At 42.9% G+C, this 16,519-nt stretch overlaps 1 protein-coding gene across 1 annotated transcript; it reads right to left on the bottom strand.

Moving 5' to 3' along the window:
- Positions 1-11: 11 nt before the first annotated feature.
- On the bottom strand, positions 12-14,155 carry DNAJC25 (DnaJ heat shock protein family (Hsp40) member C25). Its single transcript, XM_067553219.1, has 4 exons — positions 13,802-14,155; positions 7,090-7,242; positions 2,464-2,934; positions 12-313 (listed from the first exon to the last, which is right to left on the bottom strand). The coding sequence occupies exons 1-4, from the start codon at positions 14,117-14,119 to the stop codon at positions 191-193; spliced, it is 1,065 nt and encodes a 354-aa protein (XP_067409320.1). The 5' UTR covers positions 14,120-14,155; the 3' UTR covers positions 12-190.
- Positions 14,156-16,519: the final 2,364 nt, after the last annotated feature.

The following is a 16,519-nucleotide window of genomic DNA, read 5'->3' as shown; positions in this document are numbered from 1 at the left end:
AACTACGTCTCTGTTGAATAGATTTGCTTTTATTTATAAAACCAGTCAACTTGGACTAATTTTCTGCCTGATGAAATTATTCCTGAGTTTTAGGTCACTGCTGAGGCACAGCAGATAAAACTCTGAAAATTTAGTTACGAAAAATGTTTGCAAGTCAGGTTTATCGGTACTGGACGTTGTTCAGCAGCCTTCAGTCATCAATAAAGGTTAATCTTCCAGGTCCTTCGTTCCTCATCCACCGCCTGTATCTCTTCCATCGAGGGTCCATGGCCATCTTCTGCTTTAGCTCTTCCTCTTGTTCTTGTTTGTAGACCTGGATAGGAGGAGGAAAAAGTGACTTTTACTAAAGCCCAGTAAAGAGTCAGGTCAGTCTCAGACTGCTGGTGGAATGCAGAATTTGGCCCAGCATTTAACTCCATTACATTCAGTTGAGCTGCTTTGGATTTATGACTATAGTGGTATAAGAGCAGAATTTGGCCTTGTATTTATTAAGCCATTATGAGAATGCAGCTAAAAGCTACATGCTTGTCCAGGAGACAATACTATTCCACAGCAACAAAGAGACAATACTCAGGCTCCTGACCAAATCCTTTACTGTATAGGAAATATTCAATGTCGTAGCTAGATACACTGGTTTAACTGTTACTTCATGCTGTTTCCACACTTGTGTCCCGTCCCTCTGGAGTCAAGATTAACCAGACATCAAATTTAAGAACATTCCAAAATTTATGATTTTTTTTTTTTAAATGATTTGATCGGTCTCACTCTGGAAGTAAATGCTTTTATTACTACTTTTTGATGCATTTGGATTAGAATCAAACTGGTATTTTTATTGACAGGATATTCTAAGTAAATGCTGATAGCCACTTTCTGGACTCTTATTCACAAGACAAGTGCTCCGAAGAAAGAAGCATTAATTTCTACATTTTTATCTTATTTTTAAAACGTTCAAAAAACCTGCAGATCAGTGTGTGAACACACTTAAATATACGAGTAAAACCCTGTTTTACAACATTCCCTTTTATTCCGAATCACTTTGGGTCCATCAGCCTAATAAGTTATTCTCCCAATTTTACTGAAACATTTGATTTTTTTAAGGGGCGATGTTTACTTCTACATAGAACAGTACATCATTAACGGATACTGCTAAAGCAAACCTTTTATTTGGGGAGGGGCACCAGTTCAGCATTCTAGTCTTTAAATTATAACATCAGGGGATACAATAGCACAGGTTTCAAAGGATCAGTAAATCTTGGGTCTAGGCTAAAAGTTTTCCCTCCATTACATTATGAAAAAGCCACCATACGATGTGGAAGTCACCTGCACAATTAACTTCCCCATTATCAAGACTTCAAACTCTTTCAAGCCTGTTTATCTTCATTTGCAATGTGGCAACCTTGTTTCTGTGATGCTTTCAGTTCCTAATTTTTTCCATCTGCTCCTGAACTAGCTAGCCTCTTTCTAGTAATATAGTCCATAATGTTGATCCCCAGCAGTGGAAAATTACATGGTGTCTCAATGGCAACCAAAGTTTTTCTGCACAGCGGTTTTGAAGAACTCTGTACCCTAGACTGGCTAACTGTATACACTGTGTGACACAGTATTATAAAATATGAAGTACTGCATCAATAGTCAAACTCACCATAGCAACACAGTAAGGCAGAAAACTTTAAATATAGTTCTTCAGCACAGTAAACCTATAAGGGCTCCTAATGTGTTCTCAATTGCAAATTTCTTGGTACAAGGATCATGCCTTTACTTGACTCTTGTACAGCAACAAGCATAGTCAGTACTAAAATAAAATTACTAAAATAAAAGTAATGGGTTCTGGAACATTCCCAGAAGGTTGACCAGTTAGCAAAGTGTGGAAAATGGGGACGGGGTGAGGGTAATAGGCACCTAAATAAGACAAAGCCCAAAATATCGGGACTGTCCCGATAAAATCGGAACATCTGGTCACCCTAATCTCCAGAATTGGGGAACAGAGCTTGTGTATTCTGGGGAGTCTCTGACCTTGGTAGCAATGGATCACTAAACTTGAATAAAGCAGCCACTGCCCAGTAAGAAGTATGTCAGACCCTGGATCACTGAAAGTCGGAAGAACTAGTGAAGGCAAAGAGGGCAGTCAGAAACCGGTTGAATTGGTAGCGATAGAAAACAATTTAAAATGGCTTGGATAAACAGTTACTTTGGAGGGTCTGTGGGAGCAGTCTCAGGGGCACCATTTGAAAGATCCAATCCCATCATTCTGCTGTGGCATTCTCCAAGCAATAGATGGGCAAAGACGGTCTTTGGTCAGAAATCCTGAATCCCAGAGCTAAAAATCTCCAATTTAGTGAGTAATATATAGAAATGAATCACAGTCTTACATGCAATACAATCGCCACAGATACCCTAGTAGAACACGTTTTTAAACTGGGTAAATTGGACTTTTAACATTCATTTTCATAACAGATTACTAACCTCATAATTGTCTCTTATCCATAGCTGCCGTTCAAGAAAAGTCTCTTTCTGATTATCTTCCAGAGTGTCAAACTGAGACTGTGACATTTTCATGTATCTGCGTATGATATACAGCTTCTCTTCCTCACCATATTCTTGCCCTTTAATATTGAAACAATAAATCCACCAACAATACCAACCTATATACTTGCACAAGTAAAAAGGAGCTAAAAGGATTTGGAATAGAAGGATATCGTATATTTTAGGCTTCTGATAGCCGCCTTTTATATCTATTTTATTTTTGATAATGTCTTTGATTATTTCTTCCTCTTCCTCACGGATTTCTTCCTTAGACCGTCTGTTTTTGCCCTTTTCTTTAGCCCTGTTGAGTAGACCTTGTTGCCTGGCAATCTCAGATGCTTGTATGCGATATTTTGGCACTGTAGCCAGGTAGTTGATGGCCTCATTATAGCTACTCCACCAGCTGAAGAACTAGAACATAAAATAGTAACAACTTGTTATTTCCAGCAGTAGCTTTAACACAGAAAAACATAAGAAAATCCTCTGGTACATTCAGTTACCAGTTAAATAAATATTAAGACTAAGGATATTTAGTAAAAGAGGTTATATCCCCATTTTATAGATGCAGAGGGGTGGTGAACTGACTTGCCCAAAGTCTTATAGCAAGTCAGTGGCAACACTAAAAAATATCCCTGCCATGGAAGGGTCTTCTGTGGGAACTGAAAAGACAAGTGTGATTTTTCTGCCTGAGCTAAAGAACCAGATCCCTTGTCTTTAAACCATGATTTGAGGACTTCAGTAACTCAGTCACAGGTTAGGGGTCCATTACAGCATAGTTTCTCAACCTGTGGTACGCGTACCTCTGAGGGTATGCGAGACACAAGCAGAGGGTACGTGGCAAAAAACCCAGGGAAGGGAGGCATGTGGCTGCCGCCAATTTCTGGAGAAGCCAGGTGGCAGCCACCCGCTTCCCACCCAGTCCCAGCTGGGAGATAGACAGCAGCAGCAACCCCAGTCCTGGGAATCTGGGCGGCAGCCACTGGCTTCTTGGGATGCCAGGCAGTAGCCGCTGGCTTGAGTGGCAGCCGCTGGCTTTTCAGGAAGCCGGGTGGCAGCTGCCCACATCCTGCCCAGTCCCAGCTCCCAGGTGGGAAGCCAGCAGCAGCCTCCTGCACCCTGCGAGCTGGCCTCGCTGCCGGGTGGCTGCCACCCATGCCCTGGCTCTGAGCTGAGAGACAGCCTCCCGCGTTCTGGCTTGAAGATGAGCCGCAGCTGCCTGCCACCTGCCCACATCCCCAGGTCCCAGCCTGTGCGGAAGCCTCCGCCCCAGCTCAGAGCAGGTAGCAGTCGCTCACCTCCCGGGCTGACAGCCAGGTGTCAGCTGCCTGCAACTTGCCCAGGTGGCAACTCCCCTCCCCAGCGCAAAGTTCAGTGTGCAGAAAGCCAGGTGGAGAGCCCAGCGGCTTGCCCAGTCCTGGAGCCGGGCTCTACCCACAGGTTTACTTCTCAATTTCACTGCTCTAGCTGAGCAGTGAAATTGACAACTATGACAGCCCCAAATTTTACCAGTATAAAAATCTTAAGAGGGGCCCACAGTGTGATTTGCCCCATGCCTGCACCCCCCAGGGATGGCCATGGGGAGCGCTGCTATCCACTCTGGTGGGCCGCTAGTGCCTGCTCATACCTCACAAGTTCCCGCCTGTGTGAGGAGAACAGCACATGACCCCGCCATAGTGATTGGCTGGCATTGACCTTTGCTCCTATATGGAGGAAGAGGAGGAGGAAGGAGGGGAGAAACAGCAGGGGGTTTTGTGATCTGCCATAGCCACACACAGCACTGCAGAACTCAGAACTCTCCTGCTTTATGAGAAATACAGTCATCCAGAGGTAAAGGGGAAAAAGATTGTATTTCTCAGAGTGGAAAACTGAGTGTTGGGTACTTATTAAAATGTTCAGAAGTTGGTGGGTACTAACTATTTAAAAGATTGAGAAACTGCATTACAGGAGCGGGTGTGTGAGGTTCTGTGGCAATGCATTGTGCAGGAAGTCAGATTAGATCAGTGGTTCCCAACATTCTTGAGTGTGCGGACCCGTTTTCAACCTCCAAACATTTCACGGATCACCACAATCTACTACTTTTATTTGAAATTGTACATTTCCTTGGTGATGCTGCTACAGGGGGTCTGCAGACCACAGGTTGGGAACCACTGAACTAGATGATCATAATAGTCCCTTCTGACCTTCAAGTCTATGAGCAGACGCAAACCTTTCTGTGGGCCAACTACTGAATGGGGAACAAATGCCACAATGTGTTAGCATTGGTAAATCCAGGATTAGAATTCTGTACTTTTTGGGTTCCAACCCTATGCTCTTTCCTCTAAAGAAAATATATTTTACAATCTAGAATGTATAAGGAAAATTAGTATCTAATAACATTTCATTTCACTCATTTTAATGAAACAGGTAGAGCTAGTTTATGACAGTACTAAGATAGTGTAGGATTAATTTTCATAATAATCATGCATTATATCAGATGGAAGTTATTTTCATATTGAAGGATTATCCTTCAATATGAAAAGGATTACATTAGCAACCTTTCCCACTGATTCTCTGTTTCAGTGACAGGCTTTTAACCCATATTATTAGTGAAACTCAGTATAGTAACAATTGCTATGTTTATTTTTAACAGAGATACAAAAATTACAGAGCAATAGAGGGAAATCTGCAGGGCATATTCTAGAAATTAATTTACCAGAAGCATTATGTCTTGCTACAGACTACAATAGTGAAGAAAATGCTTCCCTTCCATACTAAAGCTCTGTGGCTTAACTGCTTATACATTTGTTTTATTAGTGTGCAGAGTTTCTTTACTCATTGCATACTGCCAGAAGTGATGATGGCACAACAAGTGACATGTTTTGAGTCTGCCACTTGACAGAAGTTCTACACTTGTCAAGTACAGTGACACCCTATTATGGTGAGATCATTTCTCCCACATATAGAAACATCATTATCAGCAGAAGTTTGATACAAATGGAATTATGATTTGCAAACTTCAATGCATTAAATAATTTGGGACCTTAATTATAATTCTCCCGTTCAGTATCAGAGGATTTCCTCACAGTAGTTAGTCCATATTATGGTATTACAGGACTCTGAATCACTGTTTAGACTGGCACACAATTTATGTTAGCTTAAAATGGCATGTTAACTGTTTCACTGTTTTCTACTGAACAAAAATGTTCTTTAAGACTTTTCATTAACTTGGATTTGCAAATAAAGCAGTAGTACAATACAGAACATTATAAGCAGCACTAACCATTTAAAATGGTTAATTAAACATAATTTATGCAAGGGTAATCTTATTAGCCTGACGGGATTTGCTTTATAAGACTCAATCCCCATCTCTCTCTTGCTTCATTCTGGAATTGGAAGGGGATGACAGGCAAAACAAGGATAGAAAGATGAAAAAACCCAGCCTTTTTCCTGCCTAATTCACCCCAATAATTACCAAAGTCAGCAGGCCTTTCCAGGGGCAACACTTCCATTAGAACCAAGTGGTCTTGAGAAGTAGGATATGTAGCTGCGTAAGCTTTTAGGCAGGGCTTAAATTCTCAGAGTATTTCCTGGAGCTCCTGCCCCATGGTTTGAAAAATATTTATTGGAGCTCTGCTCTGGATAGCTCTGGCTGAATTTAAGCCCTGCCTTTAGGGATCTACCACCAGTTCAAGTGAACACTGCTTGGAGGGCAAGAACGCTAGGACAGTTGTTGATCTGCAGACGGTGCCATAAACATTAACAAATGAAATGCTCCTAGTTGGGTTATTTGGTGAAAAAAGCAGTGCAAGACCCCTGGACCATTAGAGAGCAAGGTCCAATCATTTCTTCAGCTATAGCATATTGACTTAGATATCAGACATTTTATCTTTCATAGAAATCTTGAACGAGTAACTCCAATATACGTAATGTTAAGTGTTAAAGAAAAGAGTTAAGAAACGTATTCTATTTAAACAATTGCTCAAAGAAGTATACAGCATCATCATCATCTTATCCAAAACACAGTATTTATTAATTCTATGCAGCAAAATATATATATTTTAAGAGCAAGACTTCACTGGTCCAAGCTAATCTTATTTTAACGGCTACTATGAAATCAGGAGCATTGATTGTTTGAAGTACTTCAGTCATTATGAACATTCTTCATTTCAAAATTAAGCTTCTTAAAACACTGATACAAAAATGGGACACTAGCTCAATTTAACACTGAGCAATAATCTAACTCCTACAGTTGGGATGGACTGTTCAGCCATTCATTTTTTGAACCGCGGAACTAGATTATTTCTCCAACAACACAAGATTCTTATCCTTTAAAAATATATAAAAAACCAAACAAGTTAGTACCACTAACTGCCCAGCTTAGTACAGGATGTAGATTTATATTACTGGACAAATATCTGTCCAGTACACCAATGATAGGAGACAACACTTAAGTAGAAGCAATGGAGCCTTCTAATTGTATCTCAGTAATTGACTAATGGAAAAGGAATCTAGACTTCAGATTTTATTATTTTTCAGTTTAGAAATTCATTATGAGAATAGTCATAATAAGCATAAATATATTTTTACCTGAAACACGGAGATAGCACATACAGTGACTAGAATCACTAGCCTGACGTCCACTTTAGGTGCCAATCTCCTGCTGTAGTAGTGATAATAATGGCTGTAATACTCTTCAGGATGATCCAACATGTAGTCATAATCTTTACGTGTTTCTTCATCCTGGCAAGATAGCAGTTGAAACAAAATTCTTAAGCTTTTAATCAATAGATTAACATAAAACATTTCATAAATTGGCTCAGCGGTGAAGATATTTTTAGTTACCAAAATTACACTTTGGTGTTACAACATCGTTAACCACAAAACTGTTGTAAAATTCATATGGACCTGATTTGTAAATGGAAGACAGAAAAAAACTCTTTTTGAAGAAACTTACATCACTAATATTCAATAATAAGCTTCCACTTTTCAGGCATTAAAAAAGTTCTTCAGATCTTTTCCTGTACTCTGGTAACCTAAATGGATTTATTCTAAAATATATATATATAGCCCTGACTGAATAATGCATACTTAGCCTTGTCTGAAGAAGTTTCATTTTGAAACAGTTAACTATTTGAGAGTCACATACTGAGCACACAGTATCAGCCTTAGAAGTCTGAGACAAATGGTATTAAAAAGTTCTAAACCATCTCAGAGTCAATGCAGGTGAAGTTTTTTGTTTTGTTTTGAAATAAACATACTCTTAAAATACAGAGTATGTTTTACAGTTTTTTGGGGGATAGTCTAATATTAAATGCACCAAGTGACAGGGCTGCTACTGTTTCCGTTGGGAGATTTCCACAGCCTAACAGACCTCACTTTCAGGATGTTTCAGGTATTTAGCCTAAGCGTCTCATCTCTTAATTACATTTAATTAGTCAGTTATACCCTTTGTACCATCCTAAATAATTCTCTTCTCTTTCTCCCTTAAAATATCTGTAGATAACACTTCCCACCCCTTTGCTGTGGTTGAGCCAATCCACACATATTTGGCCATTATAATCTTTCCTTACAAATCCCTTCAGCCATTCTGATATCTTGCATTCATTACTTTTCTCACTGATTTAAAAGACTATGTTTAACCTCAAAAGTCTGGAATATAACTTTTAAAAATTGTTGGGTAGTTTCACATACTAAGCTTGTCCTCCTCAACACCACCTGCTAATTTATTAATGATTACATTTTACCCCCCTTTAAAAAAAAAACAAAAAACAAAAACCCAACCAACCCCCCCCAATCTTCCTCTTCCCTACTGCAGAATAATAAAGCCAAACAGGGAAAAGCAATGCTGATTCTGCAGTGTTTTCAAATGCACAAAGTAAACAAAATGTAATATTTTTCTCTGATATTTCTGCCAATTATAAGAATCTCAGGCACTACCTGTAATGTTAGTATTAAAAATTTTAGAACTGTGATTTTTATGTTAAGAGGGTCCCTGGATGCACACACCAAATACAATGCTCTTAGTGTCTGGAAGTTGGGTGGGGGGATTATTTTAATAGATTCCAGTGACTGTAGTTTGCTACAATTGGAGATGGGGATTATTTGCAGGTAAAACACAAGGTGATTATATTCCCTTTAGAGATTTTACACATTTTACTCTACATTGCTCATACAGTTTTTTCCTTCAGCAACAACTTTTTATCTTGCTGCCCAGTTAATAGCTTAAAAACTTTAAAGCTAATGATATATAACTCAAATATTGATATATCAAATGTGTCCATGATATAGTATATTAGTGGATATAGTATATTAGTGGAGTACTGGAAGTTTCAATGAAAAGACAATAGTTTGTTTGCAAAACCAGGGCTACCAGTCTGAATGTACCTCATTTTATTGGCTTTGAAAGCTAAGCAATGAGTTATTAATAGAATGGAGGAAATCCTCCAAAGGAAAAAAAAGAAAGGTGTGGAAGACACTGTACAGTTGCATGCAAGCCTCAAGTAGCACTATTTTTGAGAGAAAACACATTCCTTTTGAGCTCAATAGGTAGCTCTGTTTGCTTTTGCAAGTGAAGGTCCTTGAATTTCTCTCAGCAATGGACTCTTCACAAATAAATAATCCAGCTGATGCTTGCTTATTTGGATACCCTTCTGTAGTCCAGTGTCAACAATGGCAGGAACAAACAAAAACAAAAATTACAAAGTACAGTTTTAGTTACAATTGAAAGAGTACTTCCGTTCTATCCTATTTCCGGTTTGTTTCAATTTTGGAACACTTCCCCTTTGGATTAAAATTTCTTATTGGTCAATTTCTTTGCAAAATACTTGAAATATTTTTTAAGTTTATGGAACAAGAAAATTAAATTAAACTACATTAATGAACAAGAGTCAGGAAAATCAATCACCACAATCTTAATCCTATACTGCTGAATGCTAGCCTTCTATTAAGATCATTATAGTCACAGAGCATATGACAAAGTGATATTATCTGGAAAACACAGTCAAGATAAAGGGCATTTTTATATAAAAACGGCCATACTGGGTCAGACCAATGGTCCCGCTAGCTCAATAGCCTGTCTTCTGACACTGGTCAGTGCCAGATGCTTCAGAAGTAGTAAACAGAACAGGAATTTATCAAGTAATCCATCCCTTGTCACCCAGTCCCCACCTTCTAGCAGTCAGAGGTTTAGGGACATGCAGGGCATGGGGTTACGTCCCTGACCGTCTTCGCTGATGGACATATCCTTTTTTTCTTTTAAAACCCAGTTGTACTTTTGGCCTTCACAATATCCCCTAGCAATGAGTTCCATAGGTTGACTATGTGTTGTGTGAAGAAATACTTCCTTACGTTTTAAACCTGCTGCCTGTTAATTTCATTGGGTGACTTCTGGTTCTTGTGTTATGTGAAGGGGTAAATAACACTTCCCTATTCACTTTCTCCATACCATTCATGATTCTATAGACCTCTATCATGCCCCCCCCCCTTTCTAAACTGAACAGTCCCAGTCTTTTTAATCTCTCTTCATATGGAAGCCACTCCAAACCCCTAATAATTTCTGGTGCCCTTCTCCATGCTTTTTCTGTTCCAATATATCTTTTTTGAGACGGGGCAACCAGAACTGCACACAGTATTCAAGGTGTGGGCATACCATGGACTTATATAGTGGCATTATGATATTCTTTTGTCTTATTATCTATCCCTTTCCTAATGGTTCCTAACATTGCATATTTAGCAGAGAAGTAGCCATGAAGACTCCAAGATCTCTTTCTTGAGTAATAACAGCTAATTTAGACCCCATCATTTTGAATGTATAGTTGGGATTAAGTTTTCCAATGTGTATTACTTTGCATTTATCAACAGTGAATTTCATCTTCTGTTTTGTCAGCCCGTCACTCCATTTTGTGAGGTCCTTTTTAACTCTTCACAGTCTGCTTTGGACTTAGCTATCTTGAGTAATTTTGTGTCATCTGAAAATTTTGCCACCTCACTGTTTATCCATTTTTCCAAATCATTTATGAATATGTTGAACGTACTGGTCCCAGTACAGATCCTTGGGGAAGCCCACTATTTACCTCTCTCCGCTGTGAAAACTGACCTTTTATTCCAACCCTTTGTTTCCGATCTTTTAACCAATTACTGATCCATGAGAGGACTTTCCCTCTTATCCCATGACTCCTTACTTTGCTTAAGAGCCTTTGGGGAAGAACCTTATCAATGGCTTTCTGAAAGTCCAAGTACATTTCATCCACTGGATCACCCTTGTTCACATGTTTGTTGGCACCCTCAAATAATTCTAGTAGATTGGTAAGGCATGATTTCTCTTTACAGTACTTTCTTCTCCAACATACTGTGTTCATCTATGTGTCTGATAATTCTATTATTTGCTATAGTTTCAACCAATCTGCTTGGTACTAAAGGTAAACTTACCATCCTGTAATTGCCAGCACCACCTCTAGAACCATTTTTTAGGAATTTGGCATCACGTTAGTCATCTGCTAGTCACCTTATACAGAGGCTCATTTAATTGATAGGTTACATACCACAGCTAGTAGTTCTGCAATTTCACATATTTAAGTTCCTTCAGAACTCTTGGGTGAATACCATCTGATCCTTGGAGACTTATTACTGTTTAATCTATCAATTTGCAATCCTTTTACATACATCTCAAACTGGGACAGTTTCTCAGATTTGTCACCTAAAAAGCTCATGTGCAAGAATCTCCCTCACATCTTTTGCAGTGAAGACTGAAGCAAATAATTAATTTAGCTTCTCCCCAATAGCCTTGTCTTCCTTAAGTGCTCCTTTAGCCCCTCGATCATCCAGTGGCCCCTCTCACTGATTGAATGGCTGACTTCCTAGTTCCAATGTACTTAAGAAGTTTTTTGCTGTCAGTTTTTGTCTTCTGCTAGCTACTCTCCACATTCTTTTTTGTCTTGCCTAATTATACTTTAACACTCGACTTGCCAGAGTTTGTGTTCCCTTCTATTTTTCTCAGATGGATTTGACTTCCAATTTTTAAAGGATGTCTTTTTGTCTCTAGCTGCTTTTTACTCTGGTTAGCCATGCTGGTGGTTTTTTGGTCCTCTTATCTCCCCCCATTTGTTGAACACACAGTTTGAGCCTCCATTATATTTTTTAAAATTTTCCATGCAGCTTGCAGGCATTTCACTGGTGATTGTTCCTTTTAATTTCCATGAAACTAACCTCCTCATTTTTGTGTAGTTCCCCTTTTTGAAATTAAATACTACTGTGGTGGGTTCCTTTGGTATTTCCCCCATACAAGAATGTTGCATTTAATTCTTCTCTCCGATGTTCCTCCAGTAAGACTATAAAATGCACCTTTTTCTATAGTCTTCAGATACAAAATGTTGCACTTTGCATTATAGTACAACCCCATTTATCCAAAGTGTTTAGGTAACATTCAAATAGATCGTTACTTATTTGGTCTTTTGTGTGGAGTTGATATGGGCTAGTGGGAAAAAAAGAGAAAGGGGGGAGGGCTCCATTCCCAGCTGCACATATTAATCATTTATTGAGAAAGCAGACAGTATACAAGTATTTATGATGAATGTCCACTTGTAAGAAATTATATTGATAGGCTTCTGCAAATAAGATCCAGACAAATGCAGCACAAATCACACTCTAAAAGAAAAATACCACAGTGACTTGCATTCCTTACATATGTACCCTTTCATCCACTATGTGAGAATATCCTGCCTAGAGAACAGGAAAAGCATAACTTCTGAAGGAGTTGTACTTCTAGGGGATTCTTCTACTGCGGCCGTCCTCAGGTTCTCAGACAGTAATTTAATAAAGTTTGCATAAACTTATGCTGTATTCCCCCTGTAGATTTTGGAGGGGAGAGGAGAGAGAGAGGGAGTGATATCTGGATTAATCCAGCTGGCTTCCCCTAACCCTCCCATACTCTGCAGAAGCCAAAATAGGAACCCTACAGAGTGGGCTTCTGTGGGATCATGGCAAGAGAAGGGAGGGAGCACACCTATATCTTATAACTACCTATTCCCCCTGCTCTCATCAGCCCAGAGATGTGGAGAGGAGCATGGGGCTTTAAAAGTACCCTACAACTAGAAACTAGCCTCCCTATGAGACCATTCATGATGATACAGCTCTTATGGTTGTCATCTAGGAGGTACTACCTGCCCCCAAACACGCTCCAGCCTGTCACCTCCTTATTTTACACCCAAGATTAACTATAGCACACAAAGCTGTGGGTCCCACTTTTTCATCAGTTAGTTAGTTATGAAATATTGAATTGTAAGATGTATGTTTTGAAACGAGTTAGCATACATCACCTATATGCAAGTGACATTTACTTGCACAACACTGCTGTGATGGGGTCTCCACGGTAAATCGGTTTGAAAAGTGTGATTAATACTAACAAAACAATTCCTCTCTTATTTTGCCTTACCTACACTTACTTTGCTCATGTTTCCTCTCAGCCCAGCCCCATTCTTTACATTAATTTTCTCTCGTGGAGCCCTAGTTTTCTATTCTAAAACAGAGCAGCTGCTCTGCCTACTTGCACCACATTGCCCCACCAGCTTCTCAACCCTGACCTGCTGTGGTCACAGCCAGGGGACAGCAGCTCACCCAGTCTCCATTCCCTGTCTGAGAGGGTGCCGACAAAAATGTGAATGAGTACCGATTACAGAGGCTGGATTTTGACTCCTAGCCATTGTCCCAGGACCAGACGGGCCTGCTGGTGGACAGGGGACCCCAGTCACAGCCAACCTGGGCTGGACCCTGGCTGAGAACCAAGTGCCTCAGCCACCCAGTCACCAGCCCCAGGCCCTTCACTGCGAGCCCTGGCCTCACCCCGTCACAGCACTTCCCCGGGCCCCTGATCTGGGGTGCTCCCCTCGAGCCTGGGACCCACTGCATCTCCTGCCCCGCCCCAGCCTGTTCTGCCTCCCTCCCATCGCCCTGCTCCCTCAATCTGGGGAACCCCATGTCCCTGGGCAAGTGGCACCCCCAGCCCCCACCCTGCAATGCACCCCAGCTCCCCCCCCAGCCTGACCCACCACCTCCCCCCAGGAGCACCCCCGCAGCTCCCGCGCCTCCCGCCCCCAAGGCACCCCCCCCAGGGTACTACCCCCCCAGGGCAGCACTTAGCCCCTAAGCCCACACATTCCCTCCTCCCCCCCCCAGGGACGCCCCCGCTCGCGGTGCCCCTCCCCCTCGCCCCCTCAGCCGGGCCCCCCCCCCGCGCCCGCTCGCCCCCCCCGCGCTGTCTCTTACCGGAGCGGCTCCGGCCGGGGCAGCGGTCCCGCTCTCTCACCTTGAGGGTCTCGTAGGCGGTGGCGATGAGCAGGAACTTCTCGTGCGCCGTCTGCAGGGTCTCCCCGCCGGGCCGGGCCGGCTCGCCGCGGTGCCGGTCCGGGTGGTACTGGCGGGCCAGCTGCCGGTAGGCGCGGGCGATCTCCGCCTTGCTGGCGGCCCGGCTCACGCCCAGCACGTCGTAGCACACCTGCCGCCCGCAGTACAACCCCTCGATCAGGGCTCGGGCCGGCCGCGGGGCCAGCGCCGCTGCCGCCAGCAGCCACCACAGCAGCCAGCGCCGGCCCCGCGCGCGGACACCCAGCGCCGCCGCCGCCATGTCGGCCCCAGGCAGCGAGCTCCCCCCCCCCGCCTCCGACAGTGGGCCAGGCCCCCGCGCGCATGCGCGCACTCACCGCCCCGGGCGGGGCCAAGCGAACGGACGTGGCCGAGAGGAGGAGCCGCGGGGCAGGTGGAGCTAGAGCGCGGGGGGGCGGGGCTAGGAGAGGAAAGAGGAGGTGTGGGGAAGAGGGGTGGAGCCAGAGCGGGACAGAGAACGTGGAATGGGAGGGGGGGTGGAGGCGGGGCCAGATAGGGGCGTGGCCATCGGAGAGAGGTGGGGCAAGAGGGGAGCACTGTGGTTATGGGAAGAGCCAGGGGAGGGGCTAGTTAAGGAAGGGGAGGAGCTAATACTGGGAAAGCTACCGGCAGAACCCCGCAGGGGGGAGAGGGGGGGTGGAGCCAGGCTCTCCAGGGGCTTAGGTACGCGCCTCGCCTGCAGTCCGACGCCTCGAGCCCCGCCCTGTGCTGGGGAGGGGACCACCCCAGTCCCATTCTTCCTCCAGCGCCTGCGCACAAGGAAGTCTGCTGCTATTGGGAGCGTAGGGGGCCGCGCAACCTATTTTTTGTGAATTAAGGACCCACCCACAGGATGCATGACGTAATGCACGGGCAGCCCCAGCGAGGAATGATTCGGGACCCTGCTCTCCGCAATGCTCTGCTTCTGCGCAGTCATGCATTTCTAGTCCAGCACAGGAGCTCGCTCAGCATTGTTGCTGGAAAGCACGTTTCCGAGCAGATCAGGTGCTTCAGCCCCATCATATTGGCTAGGTCTTGAGAGACGTTAGGGACTTAGTAAAGGACACAGGAGGAGCGGTCACCCTCCTGGACGATTTCATTCAACTGACAGTGTCTTGCAGCAGCCTGTTCTTCTGCAGTGAAAGAAAAGCAAATCTCCGGCAAACGGAACACTCCTTCGCAGGAAGGAGTAAGCCTAGGGAAAATATTGAAAAGCAGCTTCAGAACCTGTGCCCAAATCCAAATGCAGCCACGAAACCTGCATTCTCTCCCGTTCGTGGTATTTGTGCTTGCAAAGATCTAGTGATGATGAGCTGCAAAATCTGTCTCAGCCTGTGTGCAAATATAAACTTGGCACACATTCAGTGCTGTTTTGAAGAATCAGAGCTTTAAGATATTCACATTGCATTTTGCAATATTGATCATACCCATTATTCACTAACCAAACATATTGTACTAGAAAGATCCAGCTGTTAGACTCCATCTGCTGCATAGTAAAATTATATCAGTAATCAGCCAAATAAAAATAGCTAGAATACTTCTATAGTTTTACAATAAGAACAATGTAACCGTCCTCTGTATCTCCGATGGATCAAAGGTTCTCAATTTTTTTCATATTGTGGACTACATCTGAAGAGAGAGTTTTGTGGGCCACCTTCTCTCCCATTCACAATCAAACATACTACCTCTCCTTCTGTTCATAGTTGTATAACATTTCTCACTGAGCTACAGAAATTACATGAAATATTAATATTAGGATAGTATATATTTTAGCTGTCTTAAACAGGTGAAAACAAAGAGCAGAGTTAGCACTATATGACAAGCCTGATGTCCAAGCACTATCAACAGGTCATCAGCAAACAAGTGCTTGGTTGGCATAAAGTAGCTACAAAATAACTACAAGTCCCCACATGATGTATAGGCCCAGACACACAGCAGGCATAGTACCTGAGCTTTGCTATTCTGCAGCAGGATCCCTGGATGCAGTGGACATACTGAGAATGGGTCACAATGGACATTGCAATGCCCCCAATGAATCCCTCCTGCTGCAATACGTCCTAAAGGAACTATGGTAGCAGGGGACACAGCTGTCCAATTTCTCCAACCTGTTCTGAGTGCTTATGCAGCCCCAGCATAGGATAAGTGCAAAACTCCCCTCTAGGTCCCTGTCTGAGCTCTGTATCAGCAGAGGAATGAATTCCCCTGTAATGATACAATTCTGCTGTCAGTTACAAAGGTGTAACTCACATTGATATCAGTGTGGGAGAAGTTTGGGGCTGTTACCATGACCTGGTTCTGTCTGCCTTCAATCCCATGGTCTTCTCCCACACTCCCTGAGCACTTTCTTGATGCCAGGAGAAATATTACTCACCTACCCCTCAATTCAGGAAGATACTTAAACATCCTCCTAACTTTTAGCACGTGGTAAGTGTTTAAAGTTAGGCACATGCTTAATTATATTCCTGAATTGGGGCCCTAGGCCTTGTTTCTGCAAACACTTACACACATGTTTAATTTGAAGTGTGTGAACAGTACCTTTGACTACTTAAGAGTTAAGTATGTGTTACTCCTGGGGGAATGCTGTGCCATTGCACAAGTGCAGAATTAATGTCCCCCACAGATTTTACTCTTTCCCTGCAGAAGAATTGATTCATGTGCCTCT

This window comes from Emydura macquarii, unplaced genomic scaffold (assembly GCF_026122565.2).
Source record: "Emydura macquarii macquarii isolate MOO-44397 ecotype Brisbane River unplaced genomic scaffold, CSIRO-AGI_Emac_v2 contig_1451, whole genome shotgun sequence".
Lineage (NCBI taxonomy): Eukaryota > Metazoa > Chordata > Testudines > Chelidae > Emydura > Emydura macquarii.
Note: the sequence above shows the minus strand (reverse complement) of the source record. Positions and strands in the feature narration are given on the sequence as shown.